The sequence below is a fragment of the Salvia miltiorrhiza genome, chromosome 3 (genome assembly GCF_028751815.1).
Source record: "Salvia miltiorrhiza cultivar Shanhuang (shh) chromosome 3, IMPLAD_Smil_shh, whole genome shotgun sequence".
Taxonomy (NCBI): domain Eukaryota; kingdom Viridiplantae; phylum Streptophyta; class Magnoliopsida; order Lamiales; family Lamiaceae; genus Salvia; species Salvia miltiorrhiza.
Window position 1 is genome coordinate 42075708 of NC_080389.1, and position 24362 is coordinate 42100069.

A 24362-nucleotide genomic window follows, 5' to 3' on the forward strand; every position below is an offset into this window, starting at 1 on the left:
GATATTTCTTATGCTCGGAAATCAGCCGGTTCAAATCCGAATCAGTCTTCAAATACACTTTTATTTTTCGCCCTTCGTCCGTGGTCGATGTGTAGAAAAGCATATAAGTGGATCGACCATCCTCGTTTAATTGATCGTGCACCTCTTGCATCAACTTCGCATGACAAAGGTCTTCCTTAGACATGTACACGACAACCTCATCGCCTTCTTCATACTCGGTTAATTTCCACTGACCACTGTGCCGTATAACGATTGCTTGAAACGACATCTGCTTCAAAACGACAAAAATACAACATTTAAATACACAAACAGGAAACCGTGTACCCCAATACATCAACTGAATATACAAACATGCTAAAAATAACATCAAAATCATATTCAACCCAACCGTGTACAGCAAATTCGACCACCGTGTACACAACCGTGTACAACAGAACACTAAGGGTTCAAAAATAAGGTAATTTGCGTACAGAGTGTTTTTTTATGCCGTTTTTTAGTCCAAAATATGTAATAAGTCATATATATAACATAATTATTGAAATAAACAACAAAAAATCACTAAAACTCAAACCGTGTACAACCGTGTACTCTAGAACACCAACCGTGTACAGCCGAAATTTAAAAAAAAAATATGTATTTCACATACCTTATGTAATACAAGCCTTTAGATGATTTTTTTTTGAATTTTTGAGCAACCGTGTATGAGTCGTGTATGTGTATTGAGAGGATTTTCTTCTTCTTTCTTGTTCAAATGTCTGATGAATGAACATTTGGTTGGTATCCTTCATTAACTACCCACAGCAACCGTGTACGGAGCATTTAATTTCGTGAATTTAAGGTTGTTTCCTTAACAAGTGTTTGAGTTGGTGTAAATGCACCCAACAACCATAATATCACATAAAATCACGCCATAAACGCGAATAGAGAGAGAGAATCAGATTTTGCTTATTTTTAAATCACATTTTAACGTGATTTCGGTTATTTTTAAATCAAAGAGAGAGAATCAGATTTTGATCACATAAATTCACGCCATAATGCCATAAGATATGGTTTTAATACTCGGTTTTAATTTTAACGTGAATAGAGAGAGAGAATCAGATTTTGGTTTTATTTGGTTATTTTTAAATAAAAAATAAGTAATATGTCACTATCATTCACTTTATTGACTTGTACTTATGTACTTTAGGTCAAATGTGCTACAAAACTTATTTTTTTATGACCCTTGATACTTAACTTATTTATTTTATCAAAAATGCTACTACTATGTATTGTCACTAGGTTAATTATAAACGCATTTTAGGGATTAAAATTTTATATATATTTTAATGCATTCTTTCAAACATGATATTAATGAGACATGTGGTAAAAAGACATCAGAGTCAAACAGAACACACCTTATTTCATAGTACTACATATCATAACAAGTTCTAAGTATAACATTATTATGGGAATTCTTAGTAAAATGTTGTACCTTTAAGGGGTTATTACCGTAAAATACTCATAGTTTGACAATTTCCTAATTTATAACATCACTTTATAATTTGACCAGAAAATACACCAATTTTCAATTTAATTGCAATTGTAACATAATTTAGCCACAAAATCCTCAGTTAAAAAACGACACTGTTTCCATCTGTATAATTGTGTCTTGTGGCAATTGGTCGTTCTGAACTACGTTGGAGTTCTGATTGCCGGCTAGGATTTTATTTGACAAAAATTCAAATTATGTCACATTTGCAATTAAATTGAAAATTGATGTATTTTTTGGTCAAATTATAAAACCATATTATAAATAATAAATTAAAAAATTGACAAATTATAAGTATTTTTCGATAATAACCCCTAACGTTAAATATATACTACTCCCTCCGTCCACGAATCATCTTCCTATTTGGTGTTCGGCACGGGTTTTAAGAAAGTTGAAAAAGGTGGTGTAAAGGTGGTGTAAAAGACTAAAAGGGTAGTGTTAATGTATTGTGGTTACTTTTACTAATCTTGCACTAATTATTTGACATTATTTTATTAGGTGAATTAAATGAAAGTATTTAAATGAGAAAACATTAAACAAAAGTGCCGATTCAATAAATAAATAAACTTGAAATTCAGAAAATAAATAAATAAATAAATACACAAATAAACAGGAAAATAAATAAATTAGAAATAATTTTTTCAAAAAATAAATAAACTTGAAATTCAGAAAATAAATAAATAAATAAACTGAAAATTCAGAAAATAAATAAATAAATACATAAATAAACTGGAAAATAAATAAATTAGAAATAAAATTTTCAAAAAATAAATAAACTGAAAATTCGAAAATAATAAAATAAATAAACTGAAAATTGAGAAAATAAATAAATAAACTGGAAATAAATAAATAAATAAATAAGTAAACAAACTGGAAATAAATAAACTGAAAATACAAAAATAAATAAATAAATAAACTTGAAATTCGAAAAATAAATAAATAAACTGGAAATAAATAAATAAATTGGAAATACATAAACTAAAAATTCAAAAATAAATAAATAAATAAATAAACTTGAAATTCAGAAAATAAATAAATAAATAAATAAATAAACTGAAAATTCAGAAAATAAATAAATTAACTGGAAATAAATAAATAAATAAATAAACTGGAAATAAATAAACGGAAAATTCAAAAATAAATAAATAAATAAACTTGAAATTCAGAAAATAAATAAATAAATAAACTGAAAATTCAGAAAATAAATAATTAAATAAACCGGAAATAAAATTTTCAGAAAATAAATAAACTGAAAATTCGAAAATAAATAAATAAATAAACTGAAAATTCAGAAAATAAATAAATTAACTGGAAATAATTAAATAAATAAATAAATAAACAGGAAATAAATAAACTGAAAATTCAAAAATAAATAAATAAATAAACTGAAAATACAAAAATAAATAAATAAAAAAACTTGAAATTCAGAAAATAAATAAATAAATAAACTGAAAATTTAGAAAATAAATAAACTGGAAAATATTTAAACTGAAAATTCGAAAATAAATAAATAAATAAATAAACTGAAAATAAATAAATAAATAAACTGAAAATACAAAAATAAATAAATAAATAAAATTGAAATTCAGAAAATAAATAAATAAATAAATAAACTGAAAATTCAGAAAATAAATAAATAAGTAAGTAAACTGGAAATAAATATACTGGAAAATAATTAATCTGAAAATTCGAAAATAAATAAATAAATAAACTGGAAATAAAATTTTTAGAAAATAAATAAACTGAAAATTCGAAAATAAATAAACTGAAAATTCAGAAAATAAATAAATTAACTGGAAATAAATAAATAAACTGGAAATAAATAAACGGAAAATTCAAAAATAAATAAATAAATAAATAAATTGGAAATAAATAAACTGAAAATACAAAAATAAATAAATAAATAAAATTGAAATTCAGAAAATAAATACATTAGAAAAACTGAAAATTCAGAAAATAAATAAAAAAATAAGTAAACTGGAAATAAATACACTGGAAAATAATTAATCTGAAAATTAGAAAATAAATAAATAAATAAACTGGAAATAAAATTTTCAAAAAATAAATAAACTGAAAATTCGAAAATAAATAAATTAATAAACTGAAAATTCAGAAAATAAATAAATTAACTGAAAATAAATAAATAAATAAACTGGAAATAAATAAACGGAAAATTAAAAAATAAATAAATAAATAAACTTGAAATTCAGAAAATAAATAAATAAATAAACTGGAAAATAATTAAACGGAAAATTTGAAAATAAATAAATAAATAAACTGGAAATAAATAAATAAATAAACTGGAAATAAATAGACTGAAAATTCAAAAATAAATAAATAAATAGACTTGAAAATTCAGAAAATAAATAAATAATCAGGAAACAAAATTTTCAGAAAATAAATAAATTGAAAATTCAGAAAATAAATAAATAAACTGAAAAATTCGAAATATCCTACTCCATTTAATTAACTTCAAAATTGGATTAATTAGACAAGTAATGGTAAAGTGTGGTGGGTCCAATTGGTAAAGTGTAGTAATTTAAAAAGTAAGGGAGAGTATATATATATGTCCAAAAAGCAGAGTAGGGAGTTAATTGGTGGACAAAATTTTAGAGGCAAACAGGAAGTTGATTGGTGGACGGAGGGAGTATGATTTAAAATGAAAGAAGTAAATGAAAAATTATTAAAATTGCAATGTCAATATCAGAAAACGCATAAAGCTATTTTATGCCAAAAATGTAATGCTACCACTATAATCGAGTTGTAAGGTTTTGTTTAAACAATAAATAAGTTTTAAGAGAGTGTTTGACTAAGCTTATTTTATGGAGTTTATAAGTTTCAACAATTTATATGGTGTTTCAAGAATTTATAGGTTGTTAAAGTATTTACATAGTTGAGCTTATAAGCTAAATATATACTCTCTCCGTCCCATTAAAAGCGGCATATTCTTTTCGGCACGGAGATTAAGAAAGGGATAGTTAGTGGAGATTAAGTGTGGTCCCCTACATTTAGGAAATAGAATTTATTTTGTTGGAATATTTATATAATGATTTTTTAGATATAGAAATTGATTAAATTTTTATAAAAAATAAGAATAAATGTGAATTAAGGAAAATTAGAAGGGGTGATTATAGAATAAATGGAGTGATTAAGGAAAATTTTGCTTTAATAGATAGATTACTAATACAATAATCTAATATATTATGAGGTGGGTGAGGCAAAGAAGACCGATGATGGCGAAGATTATGGTTGTTATTCATGGTATTGTGTTGTGTGTGGAACTTGAGATAGCGCTGATAGAGATTTACAAGGATTCCATTCTTTGGTTGCTCAGGTTGCTAGTAAGAGTGATGAGTCTGTTACTTGGTTGAGGGATGTAACTCTTTATCATATTTCTTAAATTTATTACTCCATCCGTCCACGAAATGAGTACTCATATTTCCTTTTTAGTTCGTCCACCAAATGAGTACCCATTTCCTTTTTGTTAAGTGTACCCCACACAACTCACTCACAATAAAGTGGGTCCCTTATTTCATTCACACACACTTAATTAATTTCTTAAAACACGTGACACCCCTAAATGAGTACTCATTTCGTGGACGGAGGGAGTATTAAATTGAGATTTATTAAAAAAAAGTGAAAAAGAAAAAACATCCCTTGAAAGCACAAAGACGCAGACTAAGGGCACAAAACTTTAAAAGCGAAGGAGAACAACTCAAAAAGGAAACTCAGGATAATTATCCATATAATCCGACCAACGCCTATGGACGACATTATTCATTGCAATCATACTAGGCCTATTGGTGACGTCAACCACAAACTCCCTCGGCTTGTGACCCATTTCTTCCGCATTCGTGAGACGACTTTTAATACAACCTTCCGGAATTGCATGTACAGGCTCTCGTCCCTTTACCGAGCCCTTTGGACGACCACGTCCGCGCTTCTGCTCCGAGAGCAACTGCATCCCCCGATTAACCTGCTCCTCTAACCTAATAATACGACTCGCCATGTCATCCTGAGTAGGAATGGATTGTTTATCAAAATCAACTTCCTTAATCGGCGAATTAACCCGCTGGTTCGCTGAATCTTCTGCCCCAACTACCGATTGTTGCTCTACCACAGCTCCACTATTCGTTCCAGGATCCAACTCCAAAGTTCCCTCTACATTCGAGCCCTCCTTATCACTAGCCTTGTCCGTGTGAGGCGACCCATCATTTTCTTCCTCATTTAAAGCCTCTGCTTCATAATTGGAGTCCGCAATGATAGTCTCCTCCACTTCCTCTTCCTCATCCTCATCAAGCGCTTGATATCGGTTAGCATCCCCCGCCAGAGGGAGATCATTTTCCTTAACCGGCACTGTAGCCGCGTCTAGAAGATCAGGACCTGATAGAGGTTTAATAATATCAACTTTGGGCTGCCATGCAGGAGTCGGACCCTCTCCCTTATCAAGATTCTTCACAACCACAGCAGGAGGTTCAGTGATCTTTTGCTTGCTCGTGGCCCTATCAGCTCTCCGGCATTTATCCGTTGAATGACCTGTAAGTTTACAACGCGAGCAAAAAAGGGGCATAGATTCAAAACCAAACTCAATGTAGAACGATCTATCGCCGTCATCAATGTACACCGAGTTGAGAATAGGCAAAGCCATGTCAAGTTCCACCAAAACCCGCGCAAAGTGTCCTACATGACCAGTTGCGGAGGCGTTATCAATTCGCAGCGGATGACCAAGCACACGACCTATACCAGCAATAATCACCGGAGTCCATAACTCCACAGGGAGATAATATATCCGAACCCAGACCTGAGCCAGAGACGACACTTCCTTATACGGATCGAAATACGTAGTCCATTCACGGAAGCGTACGTGGCCGATTGACAGTTGGAGAAAAGAACTCCCCTTAGCTTTCTTTTTTGCTTCCATCGTAAAAAATTTAACAACGAAGAATCCCTTAGCCATGGGCACCAGTTGACAGTCGGCGCACTGCCATATGGTTCGAAGTTCATGAGAGAGGTCGGCGAACGTGCGTGGCTTGTCCCCTTTACGTTGGATAAGTCTACCAATTAGTGCAAATTGAAACTCTTCCAACTTTTTTTGATATTCCGATTTGGGCACTGAGAGGGTGACAACCTCTCCTTCTCGTTGTATTGGAAGGCCACGGAGGCCATACGCAGCAACATCCGGCTTCTTAAGGGATTTGGGTTGGACTTTATCAGCTACTTTCGCAGCGAAAGAAACTGCCGGATACACGATTTATATCTATTGGTCTCTATTTTATTTGAGTAATGGAAATGTAAAAATATTGGATATACGATTCCTCCATGCATGATACATGACCCACATTGCATTATGTGATCAGATGCTATTTTAAAACGAATATGATAAAAAGAAAAAATACCCCTTAAAATTAAACACCCCTTATATTATTCTTCATATACATTATCATTCATTCAAAATCTTCTTACTTTTTGTAAAAAAAATAAAAAAAAAAATCTTCTTATTGAATGAATTCCTATTTCATACTACAATCATACGTAGCTCCTATGGAAACTTGATCGTATATAAAGAAAATAGAATATACTACTAATTAAGTGCTGAAAGAATTATATTGTTGATGGTGATATTTCTTGATTACGAGTTGGTATTCGTTTGTTATTTGAATATCAATTATGCAACACTTCAAATCAGTTGTTATCCATTTTTAACACCTCAAAGACATTTTTTTGAAGATATAAAACGATTATTATAATTATAATTCAAACTTTCATAATATCATTCAAGTAAATTAAATAGAAAAGAACGTATAATTTGACATGTATAAAGTTTTATTTTTTCTATTTATTATTGATTTTAACAAGTTGGTAAGATGACAAAGAGTTGGGCAATATTTTTTTCCTTGTTTTTTCATTTCTCACTACAAAAAATCAGCAGATTAGCGACGGAATTTTCCGTCACTAAAAATAAAAATTCTGTCACTAAAAATCATTAACGATGGAATAGCGACCGATTTATTCCGAATCTAGATTCATGGTCGCTAGCAAAAATAGCGACGGAAAAGTATTCTGTCGCTAGTTTTAACGACGGATTTTTCCGTCGCTAAAAAAATTGTAGTTGTTTGGTTGTCTATATTTAACTACGGATTAACGACGGAAGCGATAGAAAATTCCGTTGTTAATCCGTAGTTAAATAAATAAGACCTAATGACAATAAATTACCTAGCTACGGAATTTTCCGTCGCTATTCCGTCGCTGAAAGCAACAACATATTGGACAGCTTTTATTTTGTGAATATTTTTCTTTTATTTATATAAGAGTATTTAACACGTTAACACACTGTAATGCAATCTCTACAACATCATATAAACCTCGAATAATCTCATATTATAATAATTCATAGAATTCTAACAAAAGATCATATGTTCAATCTCCAACATAACAACAATTTATAGTACTAATTTAACCATGTACAAGATGGAACGTGAAAGGATCAAGTGTTTTACAATTAAAGAAAACAGTGACAATGGAAGTTTTGATCATGTTTCTCTGCTTGGTCTCAGACTCCTCTAGTTTTTCCATCCACGTCTCGATCAAGCCCATATCTAAATGTCATTCATGTAGTCGTGGAAGATCTGGTTTTGCTGCATCACTATATCCACTCATTTGTTTCCATTTCCTTCATCCTCATTCAAGATGCGGTTTCTAAAATCGTCAACCATTTGAGGCAATCCATCTCGTAACTAAACTTTGGGCTGCCAGTTGAGAAGATCCTTTGCTTTGCTTATATCTGGCTTCCTCTTGTGAGGATCATTAGCAGTGTTTGGTGTGAATTCTATTGAGGCGATTGATGGTTTCTTTCACAACCTCAACTTTGCAGAAAAATAAAACCTTACAGAAAATAGAAGGAAATGTCATCAAAAGAGAATAAACATTATCCAAGATAGGACAAACCTCAGTAAGCTCCAACATGGTAAACTCTCCTGGATTACCCAAATTGAACGGCCCTACATGCTCACCTTCCATCAAAGTCACCAATCCATCGACCTGACATCCATAAAACGATACATACATCATATATACATGGATCTATTTTTTACAGCACATTGCACAAATGAATGATTTACTTCATCTCCATATTTTCTTATTTTGTATCTTCATTTTATTTTAATAAATATTCTTGTAATATTGATCGATCATTTTTATTTTCTTATTTCGTATGTACGTAATTTTTATAAGTTAAATTATATAAGTGTTTTTTTTTCATTTTTAATTTCTTACTTTATTTTGGTACGACTTTTTTTAAATAAATAATAAAAAAAACTAGCTAGTTACTAAGAGCACCCACAGTGGGTGACTCGATCTGGTGACTCGAGTCACCCATTGGTATCGGGTCCCCCACTGCAGCGTTTCCTGACTCGAGTGTGCCCCGATTTATCGGGTGAGCCACGATCTCTTTAATAAATGGTGCGTGTCATACACGCGCCTAATTAAAAAAAATATCGAATTTCGAATTTTCGGCCGTTGCCGATTTTTAAAAAATATATTGAAATTCGGTCATTCAACCGTTGCTTCCCTTTTTTTTCTCTCTCTCTTCTTTATATATTTGTTCCTCCTTCATCTTCAAACAAAAATTCTTCTTCTATCTTCTTCCTCATTCTCTCTCAAATTCTATAAAAAAAAAAATGGATCAATACAATCCAAACAGGTACGACACAAATTGGGTTTCCGACCTTTTCGGTGGAAGCGATTATCACCCCGATTTGGCGGGTATCAACTTGGAGAAGGAACCTCGTCAAAGCGGCGAGGAGGAGGAGACACCGCCCGCCCATAGTGCGTCGAAGCCCAAGAAAGGAGGGCGTCGGAAGGCTATGGCCTTCAAAGAGAAGGCGTCGGCTCCTATGCCGGAGGAAGAAAGGGCCGCTCGGCACACCTACACCCTCGAGGAGACGGACCTTATTGTCCGAATTTGGACAGAGAAGACCAATGACGCCGTCCGGGGTGTCGACCAAAATAGGGAGGCCTATTGGGGACGGATTCTAGAGTGGGTGAACGCCCTCATCGGCGTCAACCTCAAACTCCGCCAAATCAAGGGACACTTCGCCCGATGTTTATCTCATTTTTGGTTGATATTTGCAGGTCTTAGGATGCTCTTTCGAGCATGCTCTGTGCTTTTTAGTATCATTTTATACTTACTCGATTGTTTTTCGTGCACTTGTGTTATCCTTGCAGGTTATCAGGTTCTCAGGCATTTCGGAAAGTGAGGGAGGCGTTTTTGAAGACTTTCGGAGCTGGCCACAGCCGCCTCACGCCGCCCGCCTGTTTTCAATTTGTAACATGCTGCGAATGGGGTAGGCGGCGGCACCGTTGCCGCCGCCCACGTAAATTCTGCAGTTACGAATTTTGGATATAAAACTCATTTTTAGGGTTTTCTTCATCATTCTCGACCCAGCCAGCCCCCAGTTGCATTTTTACTGTATTTTCTTAGAGTTTTGGTAGGGAAAACTAGATTAGAAACTTTCGGATTACGCTAGATCGCCGTTTCCTTTAATCAATTGTAAGTTCTATCTGTTGATTTATCGAATTCTACAAGCTTTCTTGGTTGTTCTTTTCCTATATAATTGAACACGCTTTGATAATGATATTTAGTATTGATTTATGCTTTGTTAATCATCGCCTAGTTAGTATAGTTAGATCGTTGGTTGATTTGTTAGTGTAATTCTCCGTTGAATTTGTGTTGCTTTTCGTTTACATGTTCTTTAGGATTAATGATGGCTAAAGCTTTCCATAGGTTTGGATGCTTGTTTATTTCCCTTGCCTAGATAATTGTTGCTTAGTATTCCTTTGGTTAGATGCTTGTTCTTTTACCTCGCCTAGATAATCGTTGCCTATGATTGTTGATTTAATTATTGCTTTCTAGATTGCTAGTTTAGAACCCTAGTTTTTTATGCCTTCTTATTGCGTTCTATATCTGCTTCCTATCGATTACCTAGTTAACTTTATATGCTTTATTTCAATTACGTATTAGTTAATTGGAGAGTGAGTGTCAGACCCAAACTCCTGATTAGAGTGTGTAGGTTTATTTTCTATTTTCTGTGCGTAGCATGGTCAGAGCCATGTTTAGTCTTCCTTGAGAGACGACTTGGGTTAGCTTACTACACTAGGATGACCTCGTACAATTGTGAGTCAATCCCTTAGGTGTTTTGGGTTGAGTCAAATTTTGGCGTCGTTGCCGGGGAAGGCTTTAGGCGTTTGATTGTGTTACATTTGTTTTCTGTGTTTATTTTGTTTCTTTCTTTTAACTCGGTTATTTTCTCCCTCCGGTCCATTTGATTTTTTTTATTAGTGTTGTGTATGCAAGGTCGCAGAAGCTTGAAGAGAAAGTTAGCACCTTACTACGACAACATTCATCACCCTCGAGAGATTTTATCTAGCTTGGAGGAGGAGTAAAAGTTCAGTTCGAGAGAAGTTGTGGAAACAGTGACTCACGAGCGAGTCTTTGAGGAGAAAGTTGAGTACAACTCCACTCTGGAGGACTTTGAGGATTCAAGTTCGGTTAATTTAGAAGAGTCATTAGAGAACGGTGAAGATCGTGAACAAGAAAAGGAAGAAGAACAATCAATTCACGACCAAGAAGACATGGCAAACGGAAATGTGCAGTACATGGAAAACTTCACCCGGCCCATCATTGGGGCCACGAACACCTCGGCTATTGTGCTCCCCACTGCTGTTAGAAATTATAATTTGAAGCCAAATGATTCAAGCCTGCTTGCCCTCTTCTACGGGATGCCGAATGAAGATGCCCTGCAGTTCATTCGTGATTTCTGCACTCAAGTGCAAACCTTCCCACTGTTGGATCTTACGGAAGAGCAGTTGAAGCTTAAGTTCTTTCCTCATGCACTTTAGGATCGCACGCGAGGACCTGGCTGCTGTCTCTACCCCCTAACTCCATCACCACTTGGGTAGAACCTTGTGAGAAGTTCATGCTGAAGTACTACCCCAATCATAAGACGCAGGAGATCAGAGCTCAAATCATGAACTTCATGAACTTCATGGGGTGGGGCTGTGCGTGTGTGTGTGTATGAGAGAGAGAGAGAGAGAGAAGTGTGTGTGATTTGGCAATTCTGGTAGCCACGTTGGCAATTCCGGCTGTCACGTTGGCAATCCGACTGCCACCCCAGATTAATTTGGGCGAAATTATAAATGGTGGGACAATTCAGAACAAATTACAAATTCATGTATTTTCTGGCAAAAAAAAGTGATGATATAAACCAGAAAATTGATAAACTTGATGTATTTTACGGCAATAACCTTTTTTTACAAACTAGATACGAGATATAAATAGTTTCTATTTCCAGAAACTTCTCGAACCTTGCTCCCATTTACACATAAATTGGTATTTGCGCCTCGTGCAATGTACAAGAAATATTTTTATATTTATAAAATTGATATCATTTCAATTATCATATTTATAAATATATTAAAAAAAATTAATTTTAACTTAATATATTTGAGCTGATTATTAAACAAAAATCATAATAGTAAAAATTGATATTATGAAAAAGAAAACTAATAAGTTAAAAAAATAAAGAATTTAAAAATAGATTTATTTAAAAAAGGATGAGAGATGAGAGAGAATTTTTTAAAATTTTAATCTTTAAATAAATATAACTTTTACATTTTAAATCAAATATATACATAAATATATCAAATTAAAGCTCTTACCGTGATCTTTAATTTGAAATGCATATTAAATACTCTATAATTAGTCGAATTTCACAATTTTAAAAAGAAGTAAAACAAACAAATAAAAAGATAAAGAAAACGGAAAAGGAAATATATATATATATATATATATATATATATATAGTTTACATATAATCCTTCAATTTTATTATAATTACAAATTGCCACCTAAGTTTGAAATTGATTTCAGGGTTAAGTATCAATTTCACCCTTAGCGTATAGGCCCTTATCGGCTGTTCCTGCCAATGCGCTTGTGCTTCATGATCCGGTGCAACAGTCAGGAGTTCAGTCTCACCATGCCGGAATTCGTTTCCCGGATACCAAGATGCCTCCGCCACCGGGTTTTTCTGGAGATGGGCAGCCTTCTCGCCCTCTGCCTGCTGATAGGCGTGCTAGGGTTAAATCCTTCGCCGAGACTCTAAGATGGCAGTCGGGACGGCCTGTCGACGTTCCAGCTCACGACTTTGCTGTCCTAAAGCCTTCGATGGAGGACGGTCGTCCTTGCCTCAACATCTCTCCGGCTTTCCATCAACGACAAGTCCGCTCGTTCCAATTTGCCGTGCATGGCCGATTGTTTCTTCGCAAAGGGGATGCTCCCCGTTTCGCTGCTGATATTCATAATGAGCTCACTGTTATGTGGAATACGTCGCATCCCTGGGAGGTCATTCCCCTTGGAAAGGGTTTTTTCACTTTGAAATTCTCTTCGCAGGAGGATTATTCCATTGCCTTCTCTAAGGTTTCTTGGCGCCTAAGCACTGGAATCCTACATCTTCAGGCTTGGGTTCCCAAGTTCAATCCTAATAAGGCCACGTCCACTCTTGCTCAGGTTTGGCTTCGTATATTCAATCTCCCACATGATTATTGGCACCCCGAGGTCCTCGCTGGCATCGCTAAGCAGGTTGGAACACCGATTATCATTGATGGTATGTCCGCTAGAGCTTCGGTGGGTTATTTTGCGCGTGTGCTCGTGGAGATGAATGTTGCTTCTGATATTCCAGAATTTTTGGATGTGAAATGTGGTGATGATATCTATGAAATTGAATTTGGCTATGAGAATTTACCGTATTTTTGTGGGATTTGCTCCGTGGTGGGCCATGCTGTTGATGATTGCAGGAAAAATCGCTCTGAAACTGAACCTTCCTCTCCGGTCAACCAGAGAAAGAATCAGAATTTCAAAGGCAAGAGGAGATCTGCTGATTCTTGGCGGCCAATTCCCAAAGCCGTCGATGAGAATCTCCATGAGGAGACTCCTCATATCGCTGATTGTCCTAATGAAACTGGGGAGGACTTGAACGTGGCTCTGGATCTTGGCGTCGCGACATCAAATTCCTTTGCTAGTCTTGAGACTGAGGATCCTATAGACAATGGAAAAGGAATGAATTTTCAAGAGGGGGTGGTGGAAGATGTGGATGAAGATGTGGATGAGGAGGAAGACACGGGATCTCCAACTATGGGTTCTGCGCAATCTGATAGGACTCCTCCTTTGCAGAATGATTCGGACTTGACTTCTCCCGCTCCGAGTTGTAGTGTGGTGACTCCTGAGAAGGAGTTGCCGGTGGATCCTCCCATAACTCGCGGACGAGGGCGACCGAAGGGAGCTAAAAAGAAGGGGAAGGTTCCTGATTCCTCTATCAAGCACCGCCTCCGACGTATTATAGAGCATGGCCATGCACTAAAAGCTGGCCGGGCTACTGGTGTCTTGCAGGAGGCCGTTCTTAACTCTTCGGTGCCGGTGGAGTTCTTGAATAAAGTACAACATGCTCAATCTGGAGGAGCAATTATGCAAAAGTTTATGATTCACTCCTCTTCTGATGCTGCCCGAGCTATGTCGGCGGTGGCCAAAAAGAAGAAATGGGGTGATATGCTGGATGATGAAGATGTTGGGGACGAGGATGCTTTTTTAAATTTTTCTTCTTAGCTTTCGTTTCCTTTGTTTTCGACTTCTAGTGGTACTTTGTGGGGGGTTCTTTTACGCGGTTTTTATTTTGTTTTGAGTCGGTTTTTTGTGTTCCGATACTTTGTTAGCATCGGTGCTCTTTTTTTCTTTTAATAAAATTTCTATTTCAGCAGTATAGGCCCTTATCACGCCTGACACCCTATGGCTGGGGGGTGTCAACTAAGCCCTTGAAGTACCTAATTTCCTCCAATTAAGCCCTCCGACTTAACGGCCATTTAACACCGTTAACTATTTTAATTTTTTTATTTTGTTGGTGGTGAGACCCACACCTTCTTTTTCACCAAGCTCGCCAGAAACCTAATCCACCTCTTCATCCTTCTCCCCCACAGTCGCTCCTTCCTCCCTCATTCTCTCTCAGCTCTCTCATTCATCACACACAAATAGACTCGGCACCCTCTTCCCGAAACTCTAGCGTCACAGCGGCGACAAGCCGCCGCCGCCTCTCTCTAACTCCTGAGAAGGAGTTACACAACGAATCCTCTCGCGGTGTAGAGAAATCTTCTGCATCTGTGGTGCCTAATTGATGGAGAAATCTGGCTTCCTTGGCATTCCACGAGCTTCTTAGTCCAATAATCCTCGACTTTGAATTCACGGCTCAAGTTTCTACCATCAGAGACTGAGCATCTGAATCGGACCACGGCAACCCCGATGTCGGAGAATTCCTGGCTCTCGAAAAAATTGTGCCTCTCTCGATACTTGGTCTCGAGGCATTTCTTGGTGGTGAGCACCATGACCGTGGTGGAACCGAGCACGAGAAGTAGGATGAGAGCAAGGATCTCCTCAGGGAGGAGGACGCGGTGGTGGAGGAACGATCGCATCCCGAAGATCTGGATGCAGACGTCCGCGACAATGGTGACGATGAGAATGCTCAATGTAGTGACGTTAATGATACCTTTAACGACATTCCCTGTTGATCTCCTTCTCAGGAATTAGAGAGAGGCGGCAGCGGCGCCGGAGTTTCGGGGAAGAGGGTGCGAGTCTATTTGTGTGTGATGAGTGAGAGAGCCGAGAGAGAATGAGGGAGGAAGGAGCGATTGTGGGGGAGAAGGATGACGAGGTGGATTAGGTTTTCGGCGAGCTTGGTGAAGAAGAAGGTGTGGGTCCCACCACCAACAAAATAAAAAATTTAAAATAGTTAACGGTGTTAAATGGCCGTTAAGTCGGAGGGCTTAATTGGAGAAAATTAGGTACTTCAGGGGCTTAGTTGACACCCCTGGCCATAGGGTGTCAGACGTGATAAGGGCATATACGCTAGGGGTGAAATTGATACTTCACCCTTGATTTTAAATTGGAAGTTGCCTTTTTAATATCACAAAATCTCCTGTACACCCGGGTGTACCCGTACCTAGATCATGACCCGCATGCTAATCCAAACCCGCATCCTGACCCAAATTGTGTAAATGACACTATTCAGTTATACAAATTACACTACTTATAATTGATACTATTTAATTATATAAATGACACTGTAACATTTTAAAATGTTATAGTGTCATTTTCGATCTTATAGTATTATTTAAAATATTATAGAGTCATTTACAATCATATAGTGTCAATTGCAGGAAGTGTCATTTATATTTCTGAATAGTGTCAATTATACACAGTATCATTTACAATGTTATAGTGTCATTTATACGCAGTGTTATTTGTATAACATAATAGTGTCAATTATAGGCAGTGTCATTTTTATAACCGAATAGTGTCATTTACACGATTTGAATTAGGATGTGGGTTTGGATTAGGATACGGATCAAGATTTGGGTACGGGTCAACCCGGATGTACGGTACACCCGGATGCACCCAAGACCACCTCTTTTAATATAATATAGATATAGATATTTTAAAATGATATGTTCTACGTATTAAATTATCTATTATTTGTATATTATTTTTAAAATAGTGGATGCTAGATGTAAATATATATTTTCAATTTCCCGAAACTCCAAAAACCTGTTTACTATTTTTATAAATCTATAATTTAAATCTATTAAAAAGCAACTTTCAATTTGAAATCTATTTGAAAATTAAGTGATAATTTTGTAGTTATAATAAAATTGAAGGTTTATTTGTAAACTATATTGATAAGGATGGAATTAGGGATTCTCGTTCTTCTAAAGAAGGCCCCAAATAAGATATATCAAGCACACCTACGGCCCGAAAATAAGTCATATATAAGTAAAATTAAACTATTATATTCGTGTTATTTTGATATTGTCGTAGGAATATAAAGTCACGTTGGGCATATCTGAAGCAACCATAAATTTGAGTCTGGTAGAGAGCTCCAATGAGAAATAAGACAGATCTGAGGATGCGAGTCCAAGATAAAAAAAATAATAAAGATATGGAGCCGATTTGAAGACTATTGTCAAATCTGAAAGTTAGAAGATATATGTATTTTTAATTCTTTATCTAGATCAAATACTCATTTTCTTTGTTGAGTGTTTTCCCCATGGGAGTTCAGCTGACAGATTTTAACAGGATTTGGGCCAAGTGCCCTACAACATTAATGGGCCTTTGATGTTATGGCTTAGATAGATTTAGAAAGTAGCCTATAAAATAGAGAAAAAAAATCCAAATATAAACACATTAACTATTCTTCATCCACAAGAAATACAAAAGTATAAATCCTTTCTTTCTCTTCAAGCTTTTCATTTTCCTTTTTGTTTTGGGCTCGATTAAGATCGAACTCAGTAACTGGCGTTGTCCATGTAAAAATTATATTTGTTAAAATATTAAAATTTTAACATTTTCTCGCTTCTCTCTCATCTTTTTTAAATAAATCTATTTTCTAATTCTTTTTTATTACTTTTGTATTTTCAACTTATTTTTTTCTTACTGTTCATAATATCAAATTTATAATTGTGAATTCTTCTTTATTTTTTTTTATTTTTTCAATATGCAATTCAAATATATTGAGTTAAAATAATTATTTTTATTATATCTATATGTATGATAATTGAATTAGTATTAATTTTATATAAATATAAAAATTTAAAAAAAAATTCGTGCATTGCACGAAGTGCAAATGCTAGTAATACTTTAAAATGGTACGCTACATATTTATTTATCGGAAATGTGATTTGAACACCGAGTGTCCAATACACTCGGTCAAAACCCGGCTTTTTTTAATTAGCCAAAATGAGCCGGTTTTAATTGATCCGTGTATTTACTTATTTATCCCTCATTAAGTTTCCTATTGTTATTGTATTGTATTTTCTGTTTTTTAATTCTCGAAATTTATAGATAGTTCCTTATTTTTTGGTTTTTTGTTTCCAGTTTTTTTTTTCGAAATTAATATTATTTAGTTTTATTGATTATTAAATTATTTATTTTTATTCGAAAATTATGTTTTATTTATTTGTTTCCACTAATTTTATGATTCTCTTAAAAATAATCCTATTTTTGTTTCCACATATTATTTTTTTTATTGATTCGATTTTTTTTATTTGTTTCCACTAATTTGGATATTCTTCTAAAAATAGTCCTAGATTTGTTTCCATTAATTTAGATATTCTCCTAAAACAATCATGAATTTGTTTCCACTAATTTATTGATTTTCATTCTCCAATCAATAATCCTTTCAACATATATTTTATTTTTCGATAATTATTTTGTATTGTTTGAATTGTATGTACAAATATACATTTGTTCATTTTGAAAACAATATAATGGGGCATCGGTCGAAAAAATAAATAAAATATACTTGGATTAAATGTATTATAATAATGCAGTAAACGCGGTATAATAATAGGAAATAAATTATAATTAATTAATAGAAATAAATTAGTGAAGGTTGGAAAAAAATGTGAATATGATGTGATTTTGGTTGGAAAACTATATACATTTTAGACAATGTATTATAATATAGTATTAAACGCGATATAATAATAACAAATAATTATACTCAATGAAATAGAGTTGAATTAATTAATTGAAACAAATTAGTGAATTTGAAAAAAAAATTAAAACTATATTACATATACTTTATATTATAATAAAGTATTGTAATCGATATGATGATAACAAATTGAACCACGATCGTGTGAGTAACGAAGTCGAAATAGTTATACTCAATGAAAAAATAATAATTCATTAGTTGAAATTATATAACAATATACTTGAAGACCATAAATTATAATATAATATTAAAGTCGAAATAATTAAACTCAACATTCATCAAATTTAATTATATAATTGAAATATTATTAAAGTTGGAATCAAAAGTAAAGTATAGTCAATCGTATGCAAAGATTTTTATTGGAATCTATATAACATATAGTTGAATACAATGAATTATAATATAGTATTAAATGAGATAAAATAATAAAAAATAATTATAGTAAATGAAATTTAGTTGTATTAATTAATTGAAATAAATTAGTGAATTTGAAAAAATAAAAATAAAAATAAAAATGAATCATACGGTGGTATTTTGGTCGGAGAACTATATAACAAATATTTGAAGACAATGTATTATAATATAGTATTAAGCACGATATAATAATAATTTTTTGCAATGTAATAACTATATACAATGTAATAAAGTTGAATAATATAATTGAAATAAAGTTTTGAATTTTTTAAAAATAAAGTATACGCAATGAAATAAAGTTTAAAGAATTAGTGATTTTGAAAGAAAAGAAAAAATAGGGAGGTTGGGCGGTAAACTTTATAACATACACTTGAAGACAAAGTAGTATGTTATAGTATTGTAATTGATACAATAACAAGAAAATTGACTACCATAGTGACAATGTGAATAGAAAAGTCCAAATAGTTAATCTCAAAGAATCATATACTTGAATTATAATTTAGTATGAAACGCGATATAATAATAATGAATAATTATACTCAATGTAATAAAGTTGAATTAATTAATTGAAATAAATTAGTTAATTTGGAAATTAAAAATTAAATAAAATCAACCATGAATCATAAAAAATAAGCTTATATGTCTTGCTTAATCGTAAAAAAAAATGAACTACGATTGTGTGAATAACGAAGTCAAAATAATTAAACTCAATGCAAACAAGTTTAATTGATAGTTGAATTAATTAAAATACGATTTTATTAAAAAGAAAGAAGAAAAGCCAAAAACCCTTGACAGCACAGAAAAGCTGACTAAGGGCCGAGCCTCGTTAAAACCTCCCAGAGAAGGAGGAAAAAGAGTACTCGTCTAAAGGCGAAGTGAAAAAAACGGGGAAGGAAAGCGGAAGTGGGGTGACTTCTAGAGCTCCGGCCAAACCATCGCCCTAAAGAAACCCCGGCTTTCCAGCCCAGGAAACAAAACCAAAAAGCAAGAAACAAGCAAAACACGAACCAAAAACGCTCTAACAAGAAGGTGGTGAAACAGCCGCGAGCCCGAAGACAGAAACCACGCAGGCTGCCAAGAGGACGGCTGCCACGCAAGCTGTCGAGCAGCTCAGCCTTGACATCCGCCGACAAAACCAACTCGAAGGCATTCGCCCCAATCCAAAATTGTAAACTCCAGCCCTCATGAATCAGGTGAGCCTCCACGCGAAAGACCCCCTCCAACTGTTCGATCAAAGTCCCAGAATACCACCCACCCGCGGTAAGCTGGAGGAAGAGCCTTCTAGCCTTTGTTGCCTCAGAACGCAAGTTGGAACACCACCCTAAGCTCCTCTTCCAGCCGCTGAGGAGCAGTTGGAACAAACCATCAAAAACCGCCAACACCCAAGAGCTAGAAAAAACGAGCAGCCCCTGCCAGGCTCGTCCACCAACCGTTTGAAAAAACGACCAAAAAACCATGAGAGAGCTCAATGAAGAACCATGCGGATATGGCTATGTGAGGACATATCCAAACGCACCGCAGCCTTGATAGCGTCAATCTCGAAGTCCCAGCAGCCCTCTACCATAGTATCCGCAGCCAAGATGTCCGCCACCTTGTTGCCTTCCCGATATATATGAGAAACATAAAGATGGAATTTATCGAGAAGCACAAGAATCCTTTTCCACGAGGCCATGAAACGCCAAGGAACAAGTAAAGAACGATCTTGAATAAGGCGAACAATATAAGTAGAGTCCGACTCCAACCAAAGATAAAACCAATTGCGGTCATTAGCATATTGAATAGCGGTTATTACCGCAAGAAGTTCCGCCTCGAACGCATAGCCAATCCCTCCTTTTTTATGAAAGCAACCACGCACCGTACTATGATTATCACGAAAGACTCCTCCAGCAGCAATCTTTCCCGGCGCCCCCAACGCAGAGCCGTCCGTATTAACCTTGATCCAATGGTTAGAGGGAGGCCACCAGTAAACATTTATAAAGTCCGGCGGAATAGCAGCACGACCTTTTATCCCAATCTTTTTAAGGATCGAGAGATCCTCCCAAGTGTTTGCCATAGCACCCAATTTAAAATTCTCCTCCATTTCCCGAAAAGTCACCTTAATCGAGTGAAAAATCTTTTTAGCCTCAAATCTGTCGTCATCAAAGATACATTTGTTACGCTGCGTCCAAATGCTCCAAATAAGAGAAATAATACCAGCCTTCCAGAAACAAACTAGTTGGGAGCTAAACGAGTAACCCCAGGCAGCCACCAACATGCTGAAAATATCCGAATTATCGATGTCATGATTTTTGTTGAACCAACTCAGATACTCCAGCCAAATAGGCCGAATGTTGTCGCAACTCCAGAACAGATGTTCTATATTCTCACTATCTTTGAAACAGAAAGGACAATGGTTAGGAGTAATAAGCCCTTGACTGATGAGAATGTCAAAAGTGGGGAGGCGACGATGTAGAAGGCGCCAAGTAGTCATGGAACGACGAGTGGGAATATAGTTCTCCCAAATCCACTTGCCCCATTTGACCGCAGGAAAACGGTGGCAGTGGCGAGCGAAGGCAAGCGAGGCAGTAACATCCCCATGAAGTGAAGGTTTCCAGAAACGGATGTCCTCATCATCTCCAATAGGGAGCAGCAGGATGTCACAAACGATGTCAGGAAAAGCGTCCACGAAGCCCTGTGTAAAGTGCCAAATTCCCTCGTAAAAATAATCTGCAACAGAATGCTTGAGGAAGTCTTGCACGTAATGCGGCACACCACATTTACGGGCAATAGAGTACCCCAGCCAATCATCATTCCAAAAATTGGTAAAAGCACCATCGCCGATGTAACAATAAGAGTCATTGACCAACGGGGCAATTTCAGCACGAAGACCAAGCCAAATCGAGGAAGGGGCAGCAACCGTCTTCACATGACTGAACCTACTTAAGTATCTCTGTCTCATAATATCCATGCCAAAAGCAGTCCCCCGTATGACGCTCCAGGCACGTTTCATAAGATAACTTCTATTCATCAAAGAAAAAGAACGCACGCCAAGACCCCCCTCTTCTTTTATAGCACAAACCCGTGCCCATGCCACCGTACAAGCCGCACATTTCTCCGTATTCCCGGTCCAGATAAAATTGCGACATTTCGCATCCAGAATTTTAAGTAAGGACCGAGGCCAACGGTAAATCATCATAGAGTGAGTGATTGAGCTTTGTATAACAGACTTCACCAAGCAAATTCTTCCTGCCATAGAAAGATGCCTACCACGCCATCTAGCAAATTTCTGCAGAATACGGTCGTGAATTGGCCGAAGATAAGAAGCCCGAACACGCCCAACAAAAAGAGGAACGCCGAGATAAGTGAAAGGAAAAGCACCCGGCGCAAAATCAATGGAGCGCCCAATCGCACGTTTCAGAGCCGTAGAAACCTTATCCGTAAAATAGATATGTGATTTTTCGGGGCTGTAGAATTGACCAGAAATATCACCATAAAAAGTAAGGATATGCCGTAAAGTTCTCGCGTTTTCTTCCGAAGCAGTACAGAAAACCAGAATGTCATCAGCATAGAGAAAGTGTGTAGGGAAAGGCCGAGCTCTACAAATATTCATAGGCGTAAGTTTCCCAGCGGCAACACAATTTCTGAGAAGAGCACTAAGAACGTCCTCAGCGATACCGAAGAGGAGTGGAGATAGGGGATCACCTTGTCGCACTCCTCTAGAACACGCAAAGTAGCCATGCAGACGTCCATTGTAGAGAATGGAGAGGCGAGCTGAGTGCAAAATGATTCTGATCCAGTTAACGAACTTCTCGTCATAACCTCCCACTTTGAGAACAGCCAACAAAAAATCCCATCTAAGAGTATCGAAAGCTTTTTTGATATCGATTTTGCATGCCATATTCACCCCTCCAATAGATCTTCGCATGCAATTAATCCCTTCGGAACCAAGTAAAATACAATCATGAATAGATCTTCCGCTAATGAAACCAAATTGGTTCGGGCTAACACACTTTGCAGCAACAACCCCAAGACGAGAAGCAAGGATCTTCGAAAAGATCTTGAAGAAAAAATTAGAGAGGACAATCGGACGAAGATCAGCAGTAGAAGAAACGACATCTTTTTTGGGTAAGAGAATCATAATACTAGAATTGCAGCCCACCGGCAGATAGGATCTTTCAAAAAAAGTAGTAACCGCCTTCCAGATATCCTCTTTAATAATATCCCAACAAGACTGGAAAAATTTCCCAGAGAAACCGTCCGGACCAGGAGCGCTGCTCGCGTCCATCCCGAAGACCGCAGCTTTGATTTCTTCTTCATCAGGCGTTCTAGTGAGAAAAGTATTCTGCCGATCATCCACGACCTCATCAATGGTCGCCTCAAAAGAAGTAATGTCCAACGCCTCTTGATTCGTCTCTTCAAAGAGAGCAGAGAAGAAATCCACGACGTGTTTTCCAATAGCCTCCTGATCGTAGACCAAATTGCCATGGATGTTTAAGTGGGAGATAATTTGTGGCTTCTTTTTATATTTTATCATATTATGAAAAAACTTCGTGTTACGATCACCATCCTGAAGCCACGAAACTCTGCTCTTTTGTTGGAGGAGGTTATTTTTCCGCGTAAGAGCTTTGTTAATTTTAGCTTGAGTAACCACTTCCTCATCGAAAAGGTCCGAAGTGTACCCACTCACCGCAATCTGTTCTTGAATCTGAAGGAGGTGCTGCTGCGCTGCAGTAATCATAGCGTCGACGTTGCCAAAAGTCGATTTATTCCAGTCCTTAAGCACACCACGCAAACGCTTAAGCTTGAACATCACCTTATAAATAGGGCAACGGGTGGAGGTGTCCTCATTCCAAGAACTACGAATCACCTCATGAAAATTTTCATGCAACGTCCACATGTGCAAAAATTTAAAGAATCTCGGACCCTGTTGAAGAGGGAGACAACATCTGATAATAATCGGGGAGTGGTCTGAGGTAATCCGGGGAAGATTCTGAGTATACACCGAACTCCAGTAATCAGCAAAATCCTGAGAAAACAGGACACGATCCAATTTAGATTCCACATGAGAGGGCATAAATCGTCGCCCCGACCACGTAAACTGCAGCCCCACCGTGGGAGAGTCGATGAAGCCAGTAGCATCAATAAAGTCACAAAAATCACGGCACGAAGTAGCATTAGGAAGACAATCACTACTTCTTTCGTGAGCACCTTTCACGGCGTTGAAGTCCCCGGCAATAACGGAGGGCCCGTCCATCGTATTGAGAAGGTCGACCCACAACTGACGCCTGAGAAGATTATTGTTCGCCCCATGCACAACAGCCACACGGAAATTATAACAGGTCCAGACGCAATCCACGATCACAACCTGCTCGGAAGTGAAGATAACATTAGAGGCCACATCAGGATGAGTAAAAAACCAGATATTGGATCGCTTGTTAAAGCGGGAATTCTGATGACACGGAATCAGATTCAAAGAACGCCAAAAACTAGTCGGAATCTTATGAAACTTCCTCTTGGGTTCGATAATTCCCACAACCATGGGGGAAAAGGAACGGCAGTGTTCCTGGAGAATTAGTTTAGACTCGTCCGAGAGACCTCGGGCATTCCAAACTAAAAAATTCATGATACTTAACAGTATTTTGTCGGAGTTTCCCCCGATTCCATCTCTGCAGCCCAACTCCGAGCCGCAATATTATCCATGGATCGTGCACTAGGAGAAGAAGAGCTCTCGACAGTGTAGTTTCGAGGTTGATGGCCTTCCGCTAAAGCTGTGCTCATTCTCTTATTGATGTACTCTTCCGAAGCTAAATTAACTTCCCTTGGTCTGGTGACCTGCTCCTGTTTCCTTA

General features: G+C 36.1%; 1 protein-coding gene and 1 long non-coding RNA gene across 2 annotated transcripts; both read right to left on the reverse strand.

Annotated features, from left to right (window-relative positions):
- Window positions 1–7885: 7885 nt before the first annotated feature.
- Window positions 7886–8660, reverse strand: LOC131015836 (uncharacterized). Its single transcript, XR_009098700.1, has 2 exons — window positions 8539–8660; window positions 7886–8410 (listed from the first exon to the last, which is right to left on the reverse strand). It is a non-coding gene; the product is annotated as an uncharacterized LOC131015836 (long non-coding RNA).
- An 11339-nt stretch (window positions 8661–19999) lies between these two features.
- Window positions 20000–24052, reverse strand: LOC131018823 (uncharacterized). Its single transcript, XM_057947528.1, has one exon. The coding sequence runs from the start codon at window positions 24050–24052 to the stop codon at window positions 20000–20002; it is 4053 nt and encodes a 1350-aa protein (XP_057803511.1).
- Window positions 24053–24362: the final 310 nt, after the last annotated feature.

Bases quoted from the DNA above. Each gene is read 5' to 3' on its own strand.
- LOC131018823 (XM_057947528.1), bottom strand. From the start codon at position 24,052: ATGGTTGTGGGAATTATCGAACCCAAGAGGAAGTTTCATAAGATTCCG.